Raw genomic sequence first — 23,039 nt, forward strand, 5'->3', positions numbered from 1 at the left:
ATGTTTAATCCAGGCATCCCCAAACTTCGGCCCTCCAGATGTTTTGGACTACAATTCCCATCATACCTGACCACTGGTCCTGTTAGCTAGGGATCATGGGAGTTGTAGGCCAAAACATATGGAGGGCTGCAGTTTGGGGATGCCTGGTTTAATCAGCCAAAGGCCTGGTTATAGAGAAACATTATTTTAGCATGGTGCCTAAATATATGAAAGGAAGGTGCCAGACAAGGCTCCCTGCTTTTGGAGCCTTCTATTCTGCCCCCCCCCTCTAAAATTTGTTTTCTACTCTGGGCTCTTTTGGGAGGAAAGGTAGGATATAAATTTAATAAATAATAGCAGCAGCAACAACAACAGAATTCATCAAGTCATGCAATATATGCAAAAACAATAGCCTTCATAGCAGACTGTGTGTGTTCACCAAACATGCTTGCTGTAAGTATGCCTTCCTATGGAAAGTGAGTGACTATGATCTTCCTGCCACATTTGTAAGTGTAAAGAAAATTTGCAAATGCTTGATAGATTTCTACAGCAAATGTATTTGGTGTAAAAGAAAACCTCTCTCCATCTGTCTTTTCGTGGCTAGAATATCTCCAGCAGCTGGCCTACTAATTGTGATGAAAACTGGTACAACCACTTTTTTTCTGCACACATTCTGGGTAGCATCCAATGGGAACTTCAGTACATAAGCCCTGCTGACCTGCACATGAGATGATCTTCTATATATTGGTTGCGTTTCAGCGTGTCTCATATTGGAGAGGTTGTGAATCCACTCTACACAACAGAAAATGAACAGAGTGCTCTCACAATGATAGCCTCCTCCCATTTTAAAACAAGCATTTATCCATAGGAAAAAGCATAAAGACAGAAACAAACCATTTATATATTGCTACATCCCTAATTGCATGTAATATTTAATTCAAAACAAAGAGCATAGCCCAACCAAAGTTATGATAGTTTCACTCATTAATTTTATGGGAGAGAAATAATCATATGACCCTATCTCATAGTACTTAATTCAATGTACAGTATTTATATTTAAGGCTGTGCCAAATTTCTCCATCATCATTAATGTGGAATGACTCACTTCCTCTTCTAAAGTGGTTCGGTGTTGTTGTTTTTCTTCCATAGCCTGATATTTCAGTTTTGCAATAACAGCTTTCATAGCTTTAGAAAATTGAAAGGTTTTGAATATATAATTGAATATATAACTCTGCAGCTGCAATCAGGTCAACAGTGGTGCAGAAAGTAAGGCCAACCCCCTGATTGAAGACCCTTTGTGCCTGGCATCCCAAGCATAGCTGCCAAGTTTTCGCTTTTCTCGCGAGGAAGCCTATTCAGCATAAGGGAAAATCCCTGTAAAAAAGGGATAACTTGGCAGCTATGATCCCAAGAGCCCAACTAGATTGGTGCCACCAATAATGAGCAACTTTTTAAATATTAAAAGAGCTCTCTGGCTTAAGGTGGTGGAGCATCAGGACCCAAATAGCTCTGTCTTACTTGTATTTAGGACAAGCAGAACATAGTAACTCGGTTGGGTTGTCTGTTCTTGTCATATAGAGTTGGATCCAGACTTGCATAGGTGGAAGTCTACTTACATAGTAGGGTTTTCCCTCCCCTTACTCCTCACTACAACCTCACTGTGCCCCTGAAAAACTACTCCTATGCTGTTTGGCCAACTCTTGACTCAACCCAGAATTCACAGCAATCAATGACAGTTTTATTAAGGTGGTTAATTTCATAGTTCTGATTTTCTAACATAATAAGAGCCTGGTTAGCCTTCATGGTGAGTGTATATGTGCAGGATATTGTTGAACATTCTGGAGAAAGATTTATGGGGGTGGGGTGGAGTGGAGATATGCTGGATTCATATTGCATTTGATGATGAGCTAGATGAGGGGTAGCCAGTGTGGCGCCCTTCAAATGTTGGAGTATAACTCCTACCATAAGAACATAAGAAAAGCCTGCTGAATCAGGACAATGGCCCATCTAATCCAGCATCCTGTTCTCACCGCAGCCAACCAGATGCCCCTGGCAAGCCTGCAAGCTTGCACAGGAGCACCGTGCTGACTGGGCTTGATAGAAATTGTAGTCAAATAAACTATGGACATTGGCTACCCTTGAGCTAGACCAATGCCAGTTCTAAGCTGGAACCTTCATCAACCTCACATCTCTCACACAGTGAGTCTCAGACACGGAGACAAGAATGACAATGCTGCAAAAAACAGTTGCAGTAGGCACAGGGGGATGGGGACCCCACCACATGCCTCTGGATCTAGTGAGAATAACAATGTAGAGGTAAACAATACAGATATTCTCTTCTTGCATGCTTGTTGGTGTTGCCACCAAGGGCCTAGAACAGGCATCCCCAAACTTCGGCCCTACAGATGTTTTGGACTACAATTCCCATCTTCGCCAACCACTAGTCCTGTTAGCTAGGGATCATGGGAGTTGTAGGCCAAAACATCTGGAGGGCCGCAGTTTGGGGATGCCTGGCCTAGAACAATGGATGTTGGAATTCCCCAGGGTGCTAAATTCTTGGAAGAGATCAAAATTGACAGATGTGTTGTGGTGTGCAGGTCTGATATGTTTATTCAGTACTCTGACAATAAACTGCAAGTCTATACACATTAGAGGAAATGTGTATAAGGTTTCATGCAGACTATAAAACAACAACAGTAGCAACAAAAGCCAACCATATGTGGAAGTAGGGTGACCGAAAGTTAAGACTTGAAAAATGAGTGGAATTGTGATTGGCAGATTTGTCCATCCTTGATCACATTCACGCTTGGCAGTTTTAGAAGTGCAGTGGTATGGAATGGAAATATGATGTAAATATATAAAAGAAATCTATAGTTTTACAAGAACAAAAAACTATAGCCATTCATCGAAAATCATGTTATGTGTGAAGAACCCCTCCTTTGGAAAGAGTTAAATTTTTATATTATGATTATAATTTTCCAACCAGGGCAAGGCAATAAAAAAAAATCAACTGAAGCATACTGCCCCATTTTCTTAATCCATTAATATATATGCATAGTATAAAACTCAATATAATCACTGGCTTTTACATAAATAGAGATTTAAAAGGATTTGTACCTCCTAAACTCCAAACAATACGAAAGCATTGAATATTATCCAACACAATAAGGAATTCAGTAAGTACTTGGCAGTTGTGGAACTTGATGGGGGAAAGGCCTTTGATCATTTGCAGTGGTGTTTTCTGAATTCAGTACAGAAACAAATGGGCTTTGGGTCTGGATTAGAATTGGCAACAGATCCTTGGGATATAGAGTAATCTATACATGTATACTCAGAAGTAGCTTCCACTGAGTTCAGAGGTCCTCATTTACTTGGAGTTGCAGCCATAGTAATCCAAAAGCATGGATTTTAATGAATGACATTCCCTTGGTTTGAATTTAGAAGTGTGGGAGAACCAGACTTTCCACCCTCATCCTCTTTGTTTCCAAAAGGACCAAAGGGAGGGGGCATAAGCTTTCAATCAGTTCCTCAGTGACACAGTCTTATTTAGTAGAGGAACAATTAAGATCTTCGATTCTTATTAAAGTGTATAGGAGACTCTCAGGATTCAAAGTACAGTAAATTATGTGCTGACTATTTTGGCAAGGATACCAAATTTAAATGTGCCTGCTTACGAGATGTGTGTAACATTGGTACAAATTAGGATGTGCAAGAAAAATAAATGTTTCATTTGTCAATTCACTTCATGACATGTTTTTATTAAAATCACATGCATTTTGCATTTCACTCTGTTTAATTTATCATTCTCATTCATTTTAGAATCCCATTTATTTTAAGGGAAGATCCACCCACCCACCTGATAACTGTAACTCTGCTTTTTATAAGTCAGGCTTGCTACTTGTACTCCAGTGTATCAGACTTGTAAAATTTCAGAAACAAGAGTAAAAAGTGCCTCTCTTTTATAAGCAATGTCAAAGTGCACACCAGACTCAATAGCCTAAATAATAGCTTTCATTGGGAGACCCATGTGGTCTTCTGCTCCAGAAAATTTGTTTCTCCATCAATGGGCATTTACTTTCTAGTTATTCTACTGTTCTCCCCTACCCACAAGGAACTTTGAGCTCAGCATTGTGGTTGGAAAAGCAAAATACAAATATTGTATCAAATAAAATCAAAAATCAAACCAGATCAGACAGGCAGGAGAAACATACACATTTTATAAACATAGCAGATACAGTTTGATTTCTAAGTGAACTAATAGAACTCTCAAATGAACATAAAAAGAAAGATAGCTGTAGTGGTCCATAACAAAATTTATAGTTGGCATAGCAGATATAGGCATAGCAGATGAGCAACCAGGGAGGCAGCAATGGGTGCCTGGTTTCAGTAGGATACTTTGGCACCAGGCAGGCACAACAAAGGAGCAGGCTAAAAACTCAGACTTAGCATATGAAGAAAGGAGTGATATAAGAAGAAAATTCATTGCATTCTTTTTTTAAAAAAAAAGGGGTTATGTAACTACCACCCAAACAACTCTCCTAGACCTACCACAATAAATGGTGTGCAGTGGGGTGGGGGGTTGAGAGAATAAAGATCAGTCCTAACATGATAATTACAAAGAAGATGGTTGCATGTGATAGGAGGCAAGAACAGATTTAAAATGTTAAATGATACTGCGTAACAGATACCCAAACAAACCGTGTCATGCTAAAAGCTCTGCCAGATCAGGCCACCTAATCCAGCATCCTGTTCTCACAGTGGCCATGCAGGTGCGCATGGGAAGGTCTCAAGCCTAACCTAAGTGCAGTGGCTCTAGAATAGATCAACACCACCAATGGATTGGAGTCCTCCTTGCACACTGTTGTGTTGAACTATCTAACTCTCTGTGTCTTGAACACTGTTAATTGTGAGCAGGAGTCAGGAGTCAGGAGACCAGGGCTGAAATCCTCACTGAACCATGGCCCGTTTGGGCCAGTCACTATCTCGTAACCCAACCTACCTCACAGGGATGTTGTAAGGATAAAATGAAGAGAAGCATGTGTGCCACTAGAGCTCCTTGGAGGAAGCTGGGAAATAAATGTAACAAAATAACAACACATTAGATTAGTCTCTGTAACATTTGCAGGCACTGAAGACACTCGCCCTGCTCTTCAGCTGAGATAATTGGTGCAAAATGATGTATGTATGTATGTATGTATGTATGTATGTATGTATGTATGTATGTTTACTGCACATGTTGCCTTATTACCTTGCCTCAGATCAGCCTACCACAAACAACATTGCATGAAAGCCAATAATAAAATCCACAGACCAGCACATACCTGTAAGCTCTAAATAAATTCTCTAAATTGGCCCTTCCCAGGACCAGATCCTGATCCTCATCTCTGACTGTAAAGATTATTTCTTCTTTTAGTCAATTTTTATATACAACGTTCACATTATAACGATGGAGTATTCCTAAGCTCACATCAACCACTGCTATGTGGTGAATTTTTTACTGGCAAGTTCCAGGCATTTAAAAAAGGAAAATAATGTCCATTTATTGTTACAGATATCCAAGACTTCTGATTTGCAAACAAGTAGCATTCTACTGCTTTCCAAAGAAATACAATAGGTTGAAGTTGGTTTTATGACAATAGAAGTTCAAGAATCAAAAGCAGTTTAATGGAAAATTAACAGGCTACAGGCTCAAAAATTGGCCAGGCCCCACTCAAAATCCAGGAGCTGAAATCCAATCTCTTTTCTAAGCACTACTTAAAAACGTGTGCTTTAAATAGACTAGTGCAATGCTAACTGTGAAAGCTACTCAACTGACCTTTGTTCCTGCTGCTGCTGTTGGCATCAATACAAAGCATAATTTGTAGTGAAACTATATCTCTAAAGATATTTGCTGTCAGAAAGACTGTTGGGTTGTTCCTTGATCAAAATGTCTGGCTTCCAGCATGGTGAACCTGGGAAGTGTTTCATTATTATAAAGGTAAAGAGACCCCTGACCATTAGGTCCAGTCACGGGCGACTGTGGTTGTGGCTCTCATCTCGCTTTACTGGCCGAAGGAGCCGGTGTACAGATTCTGAGTCATGTGGCCAGCATGACTAAGCTGCTTCTAGCAAACCAGAGCAGTGCATGGGAATGCCGTTTACCTTCCCGCCGGAGCGGTACCTTGCACTTTGCTGTGCTTTCGAACTGCTAGGTTGGCAGGAGCAGGGACCAAGCAATGGGAGCTCACTCCGTCGTGGGGATTCAAACTGCCGACCTTCTGATCGGCAAGCCCTAGGCTCTGTGGTTTAACCCACAGTGCCACCCGTGTTTCATTATTATACAACCACAGAAATTCTAGCTTGTCAATATGCTTCTTAAATAGTGGTGTCCAGAACTTCACACAGTACTCTGGGTATGGACCAAAGCAGAATAGAATAGTATTATTACTTTCCTTGACCTGGACACTAATCTTCAATTGATGCAGGCTACAATAGCATTAGCTCTTTTTTGCTGCTGTAGCAGCATACTGCTTGTGGTCTGCTAAGACCCCTAGAAACTTTTTCAAGAGGGCATATCCAACTACACTCGGCTAGCCCTTGCTTCTGTATCATGAAACTCAAGTGGGCATGACCTCTTTCTCCCAAGGTTCCCAGTGCTTCTATTTCATTGATTAATTCCTCCCTGCTGGCGAGAACAGGTCTAAGAGAGATTATCCATTTGCTGCATCTTCCACCTTCTGGATAATGAAATTGTCAGCAAGGCAATTGAGGAATTTGTTGGACCTTTCATTCTTGGCAGAGTTTGAGTTGCAACAGATATCAGGGTAGTTGAAGTCTCCCATGGCTACCATATCTATTGTTTTTGAATGTTTGGTAATCTGCTGTAGGAAGGCATCATCCAAGTCTTCAGTCTGGCTTGGAGGTCAATAGCAGACACTCAGTGTGAAGTCACACTGTTCTTTGCCTCTTTGCCTCTCCTACAATTTTTAACCATATGCTCTCAATCTGCCTTCCATTCTCCAGGTCATGAATCTCTTCACAAGTGTACATATTATTATCATTATTATTAAATTTATATACCGCCCTTCATACCGCCAGATACACAGCCTTTACATATAATGCTACTCCGCCTCCTTTCCTGTTTGGTCTACTTGTTTTGAACAGGTTATACCCCTCAATTCCTACATTCCAGTCATTAGTCTCACCCCACCAGCTTTCAGCAATGCATATTAGGTCATATTTGCTATCCTGCATCAAGAGTTCAAATTTGTCTTGCTTTTTTCTCATACTCCATGCATTAGTATTTAGTCAACTGAAACCTCAAGTCATTACCTCCAGCTGCTTCCTTCTTGTAGTTTCCTCCCATTTAGCAGGTTTCCGTAGCACCAAGTCATTTTCCTTTGCAACTTTTGTGTCTGGATTTTCACTTTTTGAAATATGGCAGCCCACATGAATCAGAAGGAAGGGGTTGTGATCAATGAGCTTTATAAGACTTGGCAAATTCTCTGTTGCATCATGAATCTGGGACATCCTGTTACCGCCACACACTGCTACTTCTACCCCCCCCCCTCAGTACACTGTACCTTCCACAGCCACCTCAGTGTATTCTGAGGTCTGCAACTGTTGCCATTGCTCCTCTAGCCCAAAATCTGTGCCTGATGTGAGGGCATAGAATCCATTTTGCAGCTCCAGTGTCATAGCATGGCTGCTGACAGACCTGCTTCCATGTGTCACATTCCTCCAGGGATTCATTTCCTGCAATGGGTGATTTTCCTCCTCCCTAGGGGCACCCCACCTGCATCACTGTTCCAGAACAATCTACTCTGCTCTTTCGAGAAATTCCTCCTCTTGCCCAGTAGCTTGAAGTTGGGAAAGGCGGTCATCAAGTTGCTGTACCTTCTCTTCCAGCAAGGCTTGCACTTGCTGCAGGTATTCTGCACATTCTCAGACAGGAAGACAAACATGGCAAAGGCCTTACATGTCACTGCAGCAGCTCCCTCACCACCTATGTCTCTTGGCCCTATGTACACCATGGGACAGCACTCTGGGCTTCCCCCTCAAAACGCCCTCACAAATATCCCTGTCTACAAGTCCTAGTCACAAGCTCCCGGAGGCTGCAATAAGCTAAATAGAATTGCTGCTAGCCGCTAACACAGGGGTCGGCAAGGTTTACCTTGCCTGGGCTGGTTCACTCCAGCGGAGATCACTCTGTGGGCCGGTTTGCACATGCGCGTGAGCATGCGCAGACGTGATTTCCGGCATCGCGGAAGAAAGTCCCCGTGCTGCGCTGTGCCAGTTTAGCGCAGCGCATGGTGATTCGCCATGCGGGTGGCTCGGTTCGGGAGCGGCTCAGGGGGCGGTTAAATGACTCCCATGGGCTGCTTAGGCTGCTGACCCCTGCGCTAACACCTCCCACAATTCATTTCCTTGTTCAGCCTGACTTCCTCTTGGCAGTAGCACCTTCCCCTCAGACAGGGCCGGATTTAGGTTTGATGAGGCCCTAAGCTACTGAAGGTAATGGAGTCCTTTATATGTCCAGCTGTCCTTTGTCAAAAACAAATTGTCACTTTTTTGTGTTGAATATATGCTATATGGTAATTTATGGACCAAATAGGTATCTAAACCCATTTGCACATAACAGGTGGGACCCATTATTTACATCATAGGAGCCTACGCAACATAGAACACTGTTGCTGCATGTAGATTTTATTTTACAGTCATACCTCGGTTTAAGTATGCCTCGGTTTGAGTATTTTCAGTTTAAGTACTCCACAGACCCGCCTGGAACGGATTAATCCACTTTCCATTACCTTCAATGGGAAAGTTCGCTTCAGGTTAAGTACGCTTCAGGTTAAGTACAGACTTCCGGAACCAATTGTGTTTGTAAACCGAGGTACCACTGTATTTGTTTTTTATCTTATATTTTGGAAATGTACATCCAGGTTTTTTTCCTTTAATTTTTTTGGGGCCCCCCAAGAGAGGGGGGCCCTAAGCTATAGCTTGTTTAGCTTATACGTAAATCCGGCACTGCCCTGAGATCATGTGTAGCAGAGCATATGGCCATACCCACAAACAGACTCACAATCAAGCCCCCAAACAGCTCAGAAAAGCAACCAGCCTTAATCCAAGAGACACAAGCCCACCCTCTTCGGTCTCCTCCACCAATCCCTCACAAACCCCCCTGTTTACAAGTCCCAGTTATGAGCTCTGAGAGGCTGCAATCCGCTGTGTCAGGCTTTGCTTTATGGAGGATTTCATGTGATCCCATCACCAACAGAATGAACACATTTAACCTCTTAACTTCATCTTAATAAATATATAGTGCTTTGAGCTCATCCTTCAACCAGTTTTACAACTGCACAATAAAGGCTCAACTTCAAGTGACTGGATCGTAGTGCCTCAAAGCTGTGGTGGTGCATTCAGTGTCTGAAATGCAATCAGACACGCTTTATATAGTGCACTTGTTGATATTTGGAGTGAAGGTTGAAACTGCATTATGTGCTTCTGTGGCAGGTAGAGTAGCTAAATGATTAAGGCACTCAGCTGCATCTGCAAACTTCAGGATGACCTTAGGTACAAAGTACTTTGTAAAGATTACATGTTTGCTGGTGCACCAAGCAGAATAATTTCATCCTAGTGTTGTTTTCAGTGTTTGTTTTGGGGATATGCAGAGCCGTCCTTCCCATTGGGTTTACTGGCTCATTGTGCCAGGGCACTTCCAGGTTTTGCCGCATGTGCATGTGCAGAAGCACTCAATCGTGCCATGTGCATGCACAGAAGCAACGCCTCTGTCTATGGACTTTTTGAGTTTCGGGCGGACCCCCCCCCCCCCCCGGAACTAATTTATTTCATATCCAAAGGGTCCCCTGTACTTCTACTTGTCTCTTGCATAGAAAGCATGGGTCAGAACAGTTTTCTGCTTGTCCTGCACTTTCTAGGCATAGGTCTGAGTGGTTTTCCCTTTGCCCCACAATTTTTTTCCTGGAATTCTGCTCCTTAGTGATAAATTGGAGCAAACAGAGGTGTCAATAAGCCCTCTGTTGTGCCCTCTCAGTGACAACCAGCAGTGCTTTTCCTTTTTAAAGTTTTTATCTATAATTTTCATTTATGGCAAATAAACATTTCAAACAGAAAAAAGTCATCATTACATGTTAAACCTTGACTCCCCTTTCCCTCTTTCTGCAGTTCCTTAAATTTACTCTCTTTTCCCCTGCATTTCCCATTTAAATCTATTTATATTTTTTCTCATCTATTTCATATATGTTTTAGCAACTGCACATTTTTACAATAACCCTGCCAAGCCTTACTTTGTTTACAATTTGTTTGTAAATATTCAATAAAAGATTTCCATTCCCTATTAAAGAGGGGTTTTTTTTGACTTGGTTTCTTATTCTTCTGGTAAGTTTCACCATTTCTGCATAGTTCCTTAATTTCTGTAGCCATTCTTGTCTCGTCGGGACTATTTCCATCTTTTGGCCAATGCCATTCTTGGAGCTGTAGTTGCATACATAAATTTCTATATTGTGCTTTTCCAAGTGGTCTGGGGTCTTTTGCTATTTGACCCAGGTGAGGCATGGTGGAAGCATTGGCATGTTTGCAAAATGTTTCAAGGACAAAACCCACTTGCATCTGCCACAATCTGTATACCACAATTAATATGTATCAGTGTGTGGAAGTATCCAGGGCATCATCTCTGTCGGGTGACATTCAGTTTTTAAGGCCTGAGGATACGGCCTAATCTAGTCAGCCACCTATCTGAGAATCAATGCCAGCACTGCATGGGCAAATGTTCTGATTCCAATATAAGGCAACTTCTATTGCCTTATATTTAATATTTAATGCAGCTGCATTATACTGACATCAAGATTATGGGCTTCTCAACACATGAATTGGTTAATGAAATATTATTGATCGTATAAACACCCCACCTTTCTTTTGTTATTGAGCTCAGAGTGATACGCCTAGGATAACATGCAACTGTTCTCTAGTCTAGACAAACACCTGATTAGTTTCTGCAATTTGGCTGCATCACTTGCCCCAAATGATGCCCAAACTTTTATCCATTCCCCCCCAAAAGGGACCACATTCTATCTAAAAGGAAATGGATTAGTAAAAATGAAAATGAAATGAAAAACATATTGCTGCTATATATAGTAAGAGAAGACAAGCCATTAGGAAGCAGTTATTATTTTGAAAAAGCCTATTTTTGTATTTTAAATGTAGCTAAGTATGGTAAAAAAAGAGCTGTTACTGTTATATATTGTAAGAGAAGACAATCCATTATAGAGCAGTTATTACTTTGAAGAAGCCTAATTTTATGTTTTTCTAAATGTAGTTTCTCTCTCTCACTCTCTCTTTTTTATTTTTATTTCAAAGCATTTCTAACTATAACTGCCGCTGTCCCCCACCCCCCAAAATAAGTGTTTACTCTGCCAAGAATCATGTTGAAACATTTGGAGAAATGTAAGAACTGGTGCACAGCTAAGTTCCAATCCACATGCTAGTCTAAGAGATTTCGGTCACTTCAGTTTGCATTAGAATCTGCAGATGCTGAATACCACAAGCATACCTTCTGAAAGCATTTGTTCACATATTTAAAGGTTTCTATATCACTTTTCACAAAAAGGTGCCAAAAAGGTATACCACTATTTAGTAAAACTTTACAAAACCGCTTAAGAAATATACATATTGTTGCACGCCATTCCAATCTCTGAGCAGTGCAATATTCTAGGGGTTTCCAGGCGTTTACTCACGGTTTATGTTTCCTTCTGGAAATGAGGTATAGCAGAGACTGTGGTGTCTTTATGATATATGGCTTATTTACACATATATACAACTTGAGAATATGATCACACCAGTGGGCATGGGGAGTTGGATCCAAATCTATATCTCACTCATATCCTGTGGGCCACTCACTTATCAATCAACTGATCCTACAATGACATCAGATGCCCTGTTGACCCTTCTCCGCATGGTTTGAAATGGCAGCGCTGCTTGCAAAGGCACAGAGCTTTGCAATCACCAATGATCAGCTGATCTGCCTGCTTTCATCAGGGAGCCGTGCTTTTTTCACTTGCCTGACAGCTGACATCATATATGCATCAGGTGTAGGGTAGGTGGATGCAGCTTGGCTGAAATGCCTGACATCATATATGCATCAGGTGTAGGGTAGGTGGATGCAGCTTGGCTGAAATGGCTTCGTGGGCCAAATGGGGAGGCCACACATTTCCCACTGCTGCTGTTAGCATGTGGCAGCATCCTTGGGGTGGCTGCAATGTGCATCTGCTTCTATAGGGCAAAGACCTAACTTCATAATATTGGCTAATGAAAAAAAGTTTCAATGGGGAGACAGTTGCCACCAAGGAAGGGAGAGATAGAGGGAGGAATAAAAACTAAACACAACCGTGTGTGTGTGTGTGTGTGTGTGTGTGTGTGTGTTTGTGTGTATACATCTGCTTGTGTACATACTGTATGTGCCATTAGGCAACAGAGATTAATGATGCACCCAGCCTCCTGCCTGTGGTGACAATAGCTTTATGAGCTTTGGCTTCTGGTGTGCAAGTTGGTGCTTTATTAATCTGTAACTGATTTCTCCACTGAGAAGCTCAAGGGCTAGGGGCAAAGACAAAGGACAGGTCTTGCTGTGGCCCCAGCAGGAATCCACTGCAGAAATAGACTGATAACATGGCAGCAGATTAATAGAATAGCAGCTGGGGGTGGGGGAGAGACTGAGACACACTCTGAGAATTCAGGCACAGGCCCTGCAGGGAACTGGATGTGTGTGTCTTCCAGCTCTTAACTTTGCATCAAACAATGCATTTTCTTTGTCTTTCCCTCCTGCTTCTTTCCTCTCTCCAAATCAGCTAACACAGCCTTCATCTTTAAGACACATCCCCTGCTGTTCTCATGCACATTGGCTTCTCCTCCTGCCTTTCAGAGCTCCAGGTGTAGATCTGCCTGCTTCTTTTTGCCCCTGGGAGATGGGCGAACTTGTGGAGTTGCCTTGTCTTATGATTTGCTAGAGTATGACAGTTGGATTCTTCTGTCTTATTTGCCTGTGCTCAGATCTGTTTGACTCGCAGTGATCACATCATTGAACTGATGTCTGGGTCTCATTACTGGCAACTCTTCTATATCTGCAGGGAGAGAGGAAGTGCGGGTAGATCCAAGTACAGAGCGCTAACAATAACCAGCTCCATTGGTCCATGAGATAACATGGATGCCAGTGGTGTCTGATAGCAGTTCTGGATCAAAGACGTTTAGTGTGCTTCCAGTTGGAAAGGTGGAGCTGGGTTTGTGAGCAGATAGGCACTCACTGTAGCATAGATAGTGGATGTTTAGATAAAGCTATTTCAACGTTTTTGATCCCAAGGAAACCCACAGAGAGATGCAGATAAGGCAGTCCTGTGACAGTTTGTTTCCCTGCCATGCAATTCTAGCTCTGTGGGTTTATGTGAAGCCTTCAGGTGCTTTTTACTATGCTGAAAACAATTGAAATCACCTCAGAAAGTAAGGGGAGATTGTTCATCCAAACAAGGTTCCAGATCATGTCACACGTTGCTGTAAAGGGGTGGGGGGAGAGTATCAGTTGTCATTGTATGCCTCATAGCGTTGTCACAGTTTTGCAATCTGGCCTGTATAAGCACTGCTGTGTTCAATATTTCTGGCATGACAAAAGGATTACATTGCATTTCAGAGGCTTACAATTTTTTAACATGTTGCTCAGCCGCGTGCAGCGAAGTTCTGTTGAACTAGGGTTTAGCAGTTTGGATAGCTTGGGAACAGGGCGGGGGGGGGGGGTCACAAGTGCAATAGATTATGATGTAACATTGTTTTACGTATTTATCTTGGAATGTCAATAGAACCCTCCAATGAATGGACCTGAGGATCTGCACAAATGTAAGAATTGGGGGAACTAAAAGATGACTGTGATGATGTCCCAGAGATTTGCAACATCTAGACCTAGAAGTCATAGAATCATATAATTGTAGCGTTGAAAGGGACCCCAAGGGCCACAGCATCTAATCCCCTGCAATGCAAAAGTCAAAGAAATAGAGTTCAAAAACAAGATCCTGGAATCAAAGCATTTCAATCTCCACATATTTCAGGTTCACCTTGAAGGAATTAGTCACCTCAGGTTATTGTCAGGAATGGGTCTGCATGTATGACACTAGTAACTTACTATGTATTGTAACACACACACACACACACACACACACACACACACACCTTTGTTTTTTTTTAAATATATTTTTATTGGTTTTATAACAAATACAAAAAAATACAGAAGATAAGAAAACATAAAAATGAAAAACAGAGAAAAAAGGAAAAAACAATTATTTAACATTTCTCAGATAAATTTCTTACCCTGTTGACTTCCTCCCCCTCCACGTTTCTATTAATAACTAATATAGCTCTCTCTTCTTCTTAAACCATTTCTTCTTCTAGAATACTTTTTATAAAAACAATTTTTGATCCATTTTAAACACACGTTCCCAGTATTTGGATCTAAAAGTCTTAATAATTCTATTACATATAAACCTATTCCCTTCTTACTATATCTAGCTGCTTCTACAGCCTCTTTGTACTTCCATTTCCCTTATTGTCCATTTTTAATTTTATATTTCTTCTCCAAATAAATCTTAAATTTCTTCCAATCTTCTTCCACCGTCTCTTCTCCCCGATCTCGGATTCTCCCAGTCAGTTCAGACAGTTCCATAAATTCTATCAGCTTCATCTGCCAGTCGTCCACTGTAGGTAGATCTTCAGATTTCCAATTCCTAGCTAATACAATCCTAGCTGCTGCTGTGGCATACAGGAAAAAAGTAACATCTTTCTTTGGCAATTCTTTCCTTGTAATTCCGAGTAAAAAGGCTTCTGGATTCTTAGGAAACATGTTTTTAAACACTTTCTTCAACTCATTATAAATCTTATCCCAGAAGCTCTTTACTCGGGGACAAGTCCACCACATATGGTTAAAGATCCCTTCTGACTCTTTGGATTTCCAACATTTATTATCCTTTTTGTGATATATCTTTGCCAGTTTCACTCCTTAGAGCCTACTAACTAGGATGAGAGTCTGGTGACAATAGGATGCACAACTGGGAAACACTGGCCTGCGAGTGTTCCAGTTGGAGAACAGCCTTTACCAAAGGTGTCATGGGCTTTGAAGACATGCAAACTCAGGATGCAAGGGAGAAACATGCTAAGAGGAAAGCACACTTGGCAAATCCATGATCAGCTCCTGCCCAGAAACCAATGTCCCCACTGTGGAAGGATGTGTGGATCCAGAATTGGCCTCACAGTCACTTGCGGACTCATTGTTAAAACCATGTTTATGGAAGCCAATCTTACTCGGATATGAGTGATCGCCAAAGAAGAAGAAGGACTTTACTAGCCAAGTGAGAAAAGGGAATATTAATTCTTTCTCTGGAAATAATAATTTGATAGAGGGATCAAACTCTTCTGAATGTTTCCTGGTCATCAGATGGGAAAGGGGAGCTTAGACAAAACACCCACCAATCAGTGCTTCTTTTCTAGAAAAATAGGTGCCAGTACTCACCATGAAGTTGTTACAGTAAATGCCACACTTTTTAACAACAACAAAAAGAGGTGCCGGTACTGTGTACCCTTGAGTACCCCCTGGGGAAAAAAAGCATTGCCACCAAGTATACTCTGTTCTCTTCTGGCGTATCTGAATTGATGTGGAACGTGACTAAGGAAGAACCATTCTAAAACAAATATAGTGTAGATTGGCAGTATATCATTGACACCAATTTTGGATAGTTCAGGGGAGCAAGCTTGCCCTTTTCACAATATTTTGCTCTGTTTACCTCCATTTTCACAGCCCTTCTTAGCGGTTTTTCTTTGCTGGTTATGTGATCCTGCCAATCAAGGAGTCATGCAGCAAGCAGAATGAAAAGTGGTGTGTGGTGTCATTACAAAGCCAAATCGAAATGAAGGCAATGCCTACTGTTCTCACTCTGAATAGTTAAACATGTCTGATCCATTTTGCACACACAAACCAATTACCATGCAAGCAGCAAAGGCACATTTCATAGGGGATACATTTCTCACACAATGCCGCATCACCTTCTATTTTGGCTCAGCCCAGTGGAAGGATAAATAAAGCAATGTTAAGAGACTTAAGGTCGGTAAATGTACTTTAGCACTTCACCATCAATTAAGTATTGGCCAAGTGGCAGTTGACCATAAATCTATCTGCACAATGGAGAACTCTTTGAGGAAGACTGTGGCTCGGTGATAGAGCACATGCTTTTAAGGTAAAAGATCGCAGGCTCAAACCCTGGTTTCTCCAAGTAGGGCTGGGAAAGACTCCTTCCTGAAACGCTGGAGAGCTGCTGCTAGTCAGTGTAAGCACCACTGAGTTAGATGGATAAATGGTCAGATTCTATGAAAGGCAGCACCTTTCGTTCCTAACATTCAAAATTTACAAAGGCTGCCTAAGTGTTTGTTTGTTATTTCAACCTTTTCAAAGCTGCATTTTCTGCCCAAGTGGCACTCAAAGTAAAATGTGTATTTACACGGCTAGCTGTTCCCTTGGGCTTTGTTGTAGTCCTGGTGTTGCAGGCATTTGGTAAAAGCGCTAACTTTGACATACCCTAAAGAGACCTGGGAAAATAGAGCGGAACCACTAGGAATGACAGCAAAGTGTACAACTTGTTTTTTCTATTATTCTGCTAAATTGCTAGGTCTTCATTGCCGGGTAGCTATTTCAAATGCTTGGAGGATTTTTTTAATTTATTTTTTCCTTACAAATGAGAGCAGCTTGTAAACTGGCAGCATTGTCTTACATTTAGCCTGTTTGAAGGCTTGAGAGTGAATGACAGAAGAAAACACTGATAAATTCTTAGGCTCTCCCAAACATTCAGAAGTTTTGGAGTTCCTGCCAATGACAGATGGTTTCTCTTCGCTCATCCCTTGTCTTCTTGACAGCATTTTCCTGCACTCTGCAGAATCTCTCCCCGATGTGCATTCTGTGGAAAAATAATAATGTGCTTCCCTGCTCCATTCACTTTTGTGCTCCTTGGTTGAGTGGCGTCCATATCTGATGGAGTGTGAAGTCGTCTTCACAATGCAGCGTGCCAACCTGATGTATTCAGTGATTAATCAAAAGCATCACTAACGGTACTTCCTGGGCTTTTGTTTTTAAGAAATAATGATTTCCATTTCAAATCTGCCATATATTTGGGGTCCTGGTCATGAACAAGTTGGCAGAGGAGTGGAGGGTTGGCAGGTAAAACCTAACCCACTGGCTTGTGGCCAAGTCAACATCATCATCATATTATTATTATTATTATTATTATTATTATTATTATTATTATCATCATCTCAAAGTGACTTACAATATACTGTATAAACAAATACATACATCAAAACCAGTGTGAAAGAAAACAAATAAAAATATAAAAGGCAATCCTAATTTGAAAAGGCAAGATTAAAACATCCCACCCACTCAAGAAGGCAACAAATAATTAAAAGCCAAAGGCCGGGAAAATGCTATTCCTCAACACTCCTCATACACACACACACACACAGAGAGAGAGAGAGAGAGAGAGAGAGAGAGAGAGAGAGAGAGAGAGAGAGAGAGAGAGAGGATGGAGAAAGATAAAGCACAGTCCGTTTAAACCTCAACAGTAGAGAGGTGAACAGGACAAAAGGGATCTGATGATGTTTCTTATAAAAAACAAAACAAAAAACAGTTCAGATTTGACTTGACCAAGAGAAGTGAGTGCCATAGTTCACACATGTGTGCACATGCTGTTGAATTTAGTTGACTGGTGGTGCAACTCAAGAGCCTTGGAGTGACATTGGAACAAAAATATGTCTTAATCCAGAACCTTTTCAGTTCAGAGATATTTTCTTCACCACTTTTTTTCTGTGGTGCTGATGCTGGCTAATTCTGATGCCAATTTTACAAAGGAGATTTGGAAACAGAGAAATCAGTATTTCTTAATAATTTATTTATTGCAGTTGTGTCGCATTTTTTCTCCAAGGAGCTCAAGATGGTGCACAGAGTTCTCCCCCTCCTTATTTAATCCACCAAACAACCTGGTGAGGTAGGTTAGGTTGAGGAGCAGTGGCTGTCCTGATGTTGCCTAATGTTGCCCAGTGAGCTATATAGCTGAGCAGAGAGTTGAACCCTGATGTCCAAGGTCCTAGTCCTAAACTCTAACCATTACTCCACACTGGCTTTCATTTTGCTTGAGGCCTTTCAACACATCCATGGCTGTGCAAGGACTAGTCTTCTAGATCCCTGTCTACTGAACCATCCCAGCTGTTAGAAAAGCAGCAACAACAGTTGCTCACACACTCAGCTGGAACAAGCTGCAATCACCCGCCCAACATACCTGCTGCACGCTTGATAAATCATCAGTGTGAGACTGTTAATTTATCAGTTTTGCTCATTACAGGCATGCTGTAAATAATTTCCATCCCTTTATGCAATTAAAAACCAAACCTGAAATCCACAGTAGATCTTTACCTTGGAGGTGCCAATCAGATGTTTGGTAATTAAGTGGATGATTTATTTTTCCTTGCTGCAGAGATTCCAAGCTACTCCTGCTTAGTTTGATATGTCTTAAGGCCTTTTGTTTTATTTTGAAAGCAAGATGCTTAGGCATGTCTGAAAACTCTTCAGATTTCCATATGGATTTGTGGAAAGGGCTTGCCAGGGGTTAATGTTGCTTCACTTCATATTCTGGGGAAAAGGTTTAGGTCTTAGAAGCTTTTCCAGCCCTCATTAGGAATGCATTCTCTAGTTTAGCTCCATGGTGTATGTGTTATTTTCCCTGTTCAGCTCAAGATGTGACTTGCATAAACAGCACCATCACAGGATTTTTGTCTCATATGGAAATTTTCAATCTGTCCCTCCTCTTTATATGTACAGAGCACTACTTACTGTCACAAAGCCAACAATGTAGACAAATGAATTCCAAACATGCACAACCATCTGAGGTGCAGGCCATTAAACTGCTGGATGCCTTTATATGCCCTCTACCAAATGGATTTCTCCATGATTTGTGTCACAAATGCTTTTTATTATTGCTCCCCATTGCCTTATGAAGCCATACGGATCATATAGAAGTGGAGGGGGGAGTCCCCCCCCCACTGCCCTTCATAGGAATAAAAGAACCAGTGAAAAATTGCCAAACAATCCCACCCACCTTTAAAAAGTGCAACTGCATGGCTTGCCAAGGATCATTTTGTGCCCATTTTGCATTACCATTGGGGTGGAAATGCTAAAAGAAAAGAACCCGGGGCTTTGGGATCTGTTCATGCAATGCAAAATTCAGATACAATTCAGGCAAAGAGCAGTGGTGTTGGTTATGTCATGTGTACCAGTTGAAGGGAGAATGATTCAAAATGGTGCTAAGAAGCTTTCTTCTTGGTGCACTTTTATTGAAGATTTTATATGTAAATTTTTATGTTGACGATAGAAGGCTATGCCTTTCTTAGTGTTTTCTGGAAGGTGGGGTGGTTCTAAGAGTTTGGAGGGGTATTTTTATGCTAGTGGTGCTTTGCAGACCTGCTGGAAATCAGATCTCTACAATAGCTCCCTGCTGCGAAGCTTAATTATATCAAGCCTGTTAGATAAAATCCCTGCTCAGCTATGGAATTCACTTTATGTCTAAGCTATTCCTTATAGTTGTTTTGCAACTCTAGGCTTGCCAGAGTAAAGGCAAATTTCATATGTAACAAATCCAGTAACCTTACTATTTATTTTATTTATATCTTGCTGTTCTCTCAGTGCAGGAATCAAAGCAGCTCACTGCATAAATCAAATTAAAAGACACAATGAATATAAATAAAATAAAATATTAAACTCAATTAAATAAGTTACCCCATTAAATTGAAAAACACCACCTAAAATGCTTAAAACCATTTCAAAGACACACACACACTACAGCATCCACACTCAGAAGATTCTGCCACAGCAGCTAGTGGTGAAAAATATCTTTGCCTGCTCACAAAAGGAAAGCAGGCAGGGGAAGGGAGTTCCACAATTTAGGAACAGCCACTGGCAAGCGCCTCTCTTGTATCATGACCAAACATGCCTGTGAAGGTGGCAGGACTGAGAGGAAGGCCTTCCCAGAAGATCATAAAAGCTCAGGCATGCTCATATAGAAAGATAGTCCTTCAGATAGCCTAGACCCAAGCCATAGAGGGCTTCAGGGCCGGCTCTAGGTAGACCCCCGGTTGCGCGGTGTGCCAGGGCACCGGGCTGGCAGGCAGGGCGCCGCACGGCAAAGCCGCACGGCAACCATGCTGCGCCCTGCGAGGGTGGGGGCGCCAGAGCGATCTCCGCCCCTCAGTGCCAGGGTGGCCGACCTGCTCGAGACTGCCCTGGAGGGCTTTATAAGTCACCACCAGCACTTTGAAATGTGCCTGGAACTAAAGGCACTAAAGGCTTTTTTTTGTTCTCCCTGTACCCAGCTCTGGTCAGCAATTTGGCCACAGCATCTAAAAGCAGCCCATTGTAAAGCACATTATGGTAATCCAAATGGGATGTAACTAATTTACAGGATGCAAGTAACTATGTTTACCCCTCTCCCTCTCCAAAGCTGAGTACTCCAAAGCTGAGTGCTCCAAAGCACCCTTACTGGTTGGTGGGGAGTGCGTCTCATTTAAATAATTGTGTACTTTATTTCTGAGTAGATGTGTCTTAAGATTCCACTGCCATTTAGGAAGCCATCTCCCAGCCTCATTCTCCTCCCATCCATCTGCTCTCAGACTTCTAGTGCTGTTTTTAACTGGAACAGCAAGCCAAAATCCACACGTTCTGATTTCTTGAAGACCATGTTGCCCTTTTTAAAGTAGGGAACTGTTTTGCAGTTCATCACTAGCTCTTCCCTGTAATATTAAGATGTGTATTAAAACGACATTTTTAAACTTCTCATTTAAAGGGGAGGGGAGAGGGATTAGCATTTGAAAAATATACAGAAAAGACTTATCCTCATGTTGTGGAACATGTCAGATACCAGACAGGCAGTGAAAGTACACAAAAGGGTGGATCCTAGAGAAATCTGCTTTGTCGATGATGGAGACAAAGAGAGTGGAGCAGGAGGTAGCCAAGAAACTAGCCATGGAACCTGAACAGTGTCTGCCAATCAGAGAAGAAACTACTGGGTGAAATGAACAAATGATCTTGAATAAGCCAACGTTGTACGTGCCTTCTTTCTAAATGATGGTGAGACTTGAAAGAGCCTGTAATTTAGTCCGGTAACCTGTCAGCACATAGTAAGAACATAAGAAGAGCCTGCTGGATCAGACCAATGGCCCATCTAGTCCAGTATCCTGTTCTCATAGTTGCCACTTAGATGCCTGTGGGGAACAAGAGTCCTCTCGCCTCCTGTGGTTTCCAGCAACTGGTATTCAGAAAAACATTACTGCCTCTGACCATGAAGGCAGAACATCGTGGTAGCCCTCTCCTCCATGTATGTGTCTAATCTTTTAAAGCCATCCAGGCAGGTTGATGTCCATCACTGTCTCCTGTGGGAGTCAATTCCATAGTATCTTCTTTTCTCTCTTCTGTAGTAGTGATCATAAGTTGAATGGATGTAACAGAACTTGGCAGAGTCTCTAATACTGATGGAAACTCTGAACCTCCTCTTCGGTTTTGCGATAAATAAATAAATACCATGAGGAAAACCCGCTCACCTGTTTCATGCCATGCAAATGACTCATGAGAGTTTAGCAAAGTGGACTTCTTCTTTGTTTCCCTAGTGACTATTCATTATCATAACCCCATTTGCTCTCCCGCCTCCTTGATGATGTTGTGGTAGACTAAACTCAGAGAGTCGGACACGACTAAATGACGAAACAACAACAACAACAACAACAAACTCAGTGAAGAATCCTGCAAGCTCAGGGAAAAGACAAGGGCATGGAAGAACATTAGGCCATGAATTTAAAAGGGAGACCTTGTCCAAGAAATATATAAATAAATAAATACAGAAAGACTGCTCCACTAACAGACACCATGCATCCATTTTTGCAAACCTTAAAAAAATAAAAATAAAGCCACATGAAAATTTGCACTGGAACTGTATGCACTTTTTTGTTAAAGAACGCACGGTGTACACATTTTGCATGTTTGCTTACATTTAAATGCATTTCCTCCTGAAATAAGCTTTTGTGTACATATTTAAAACTGAAACTGTGTTGCAAAATTCTGAGAAGTGGTGTGTCATCCAATAGCTGTTCCCACACAGAAATCCAGGGCCAGTAAATAAAATTAGGTCAGTTCATTTTAAATTATGGACCACCTCCATCACTAGACTTGTGTGTATGAGGAAGGGAGGGAATGAGAGAGGGAGGAAATTGGATGCGGTCCAATCGCCTTCTAAATCCAGCCCGCAGATGGTCCAGGAATCAGCATGTTTTTACATGAGTAGAATGTGTCCTTTTATTTAAAATGCATCTCTGGGTTATTTGTGGGGCCTGCCTGGTGTTTTTACATGAGTAGAATGTGTCCTTTTATTTAAAATGCATCTCTGGGTTATTTGTGGGGCATAGGAATTCATTCATATTTTTTTTCCAAAATATAGTCCGGCCCCCCACAAGGTCTGAGGGACAGTTGACTGGCCCCCTGCTGAAAAAGTTTGCTGACCCCTTTTGGCCATTAAAAAAAGAAAGAAAGGTTGATTTTGAATGCAAAGGGGCCCATTGTTCTCCATGGTGCTGGAAATGCACTTATAATCCCACATTTGATTAGCAATGCCTGAAAGCAGCCCAAATGCTTGGGCAACATTTTGCTCAAATGATCTCTCCCTCCCTCTCAGCTGAATAGCAAAGGTCTTTTCAGACCCGATGCCTTTATCATTATTTATTTACTGCTCCATCACCACCACCCTGCCACTCCTGCCCCGGCTTGGTCATTTGTGGGAAGCATCTATTTAATAGTCATTGGCTTTCATGTAGAAAAGATGACTGATGGCTGGTTTGTTTTCTATTTCAGGTCGTGGAAGCCAATTTGGTTGCTTTTGACTGTCACTGGATCATTATAAATGAGGTAACTGTCAGCTGAACGTGAGTCCTGTTTTTATCCATACTGAGAG

General features: G+C 41.7%; 1 protein-coding gene across 1 annotated transcript in view; it reads left to right on the plus strand.

Moving 5' to 3' along the window:
• GRID2 (glutamate ionotropic receptor delta type subunit 2) overlaps positions 1-23,039 on the plus strand; it is a 266,673-nt gene that overhangs the window by 46,691 nt on the left and 196,943 nt on the right. The window contains exon 3 of the mRNA XM_035112437.2: positions 22,940-22,993. Coding sequence (XP_034968328.2) covers positions 22,940-22,993 — 54 coding nt within the window. The remainder of the gene's footprint in view (positions 1-22,939; positions 22,994-23,039) is intronic.

This window comes from Zootoca vivipara, chromosome 9 (assembly GCF_963506605.1).
Source record: "Zootoca vivipara chromosome 9, rZooViv1.1, whole genome shotgun sequence".
Classification (NCBI taxonomy): Eukaryota; Metazoa; Chordata; class Lepidosauria; order Squamata; family Lacertidae; genus Zootoca; species Zootoca vivipara.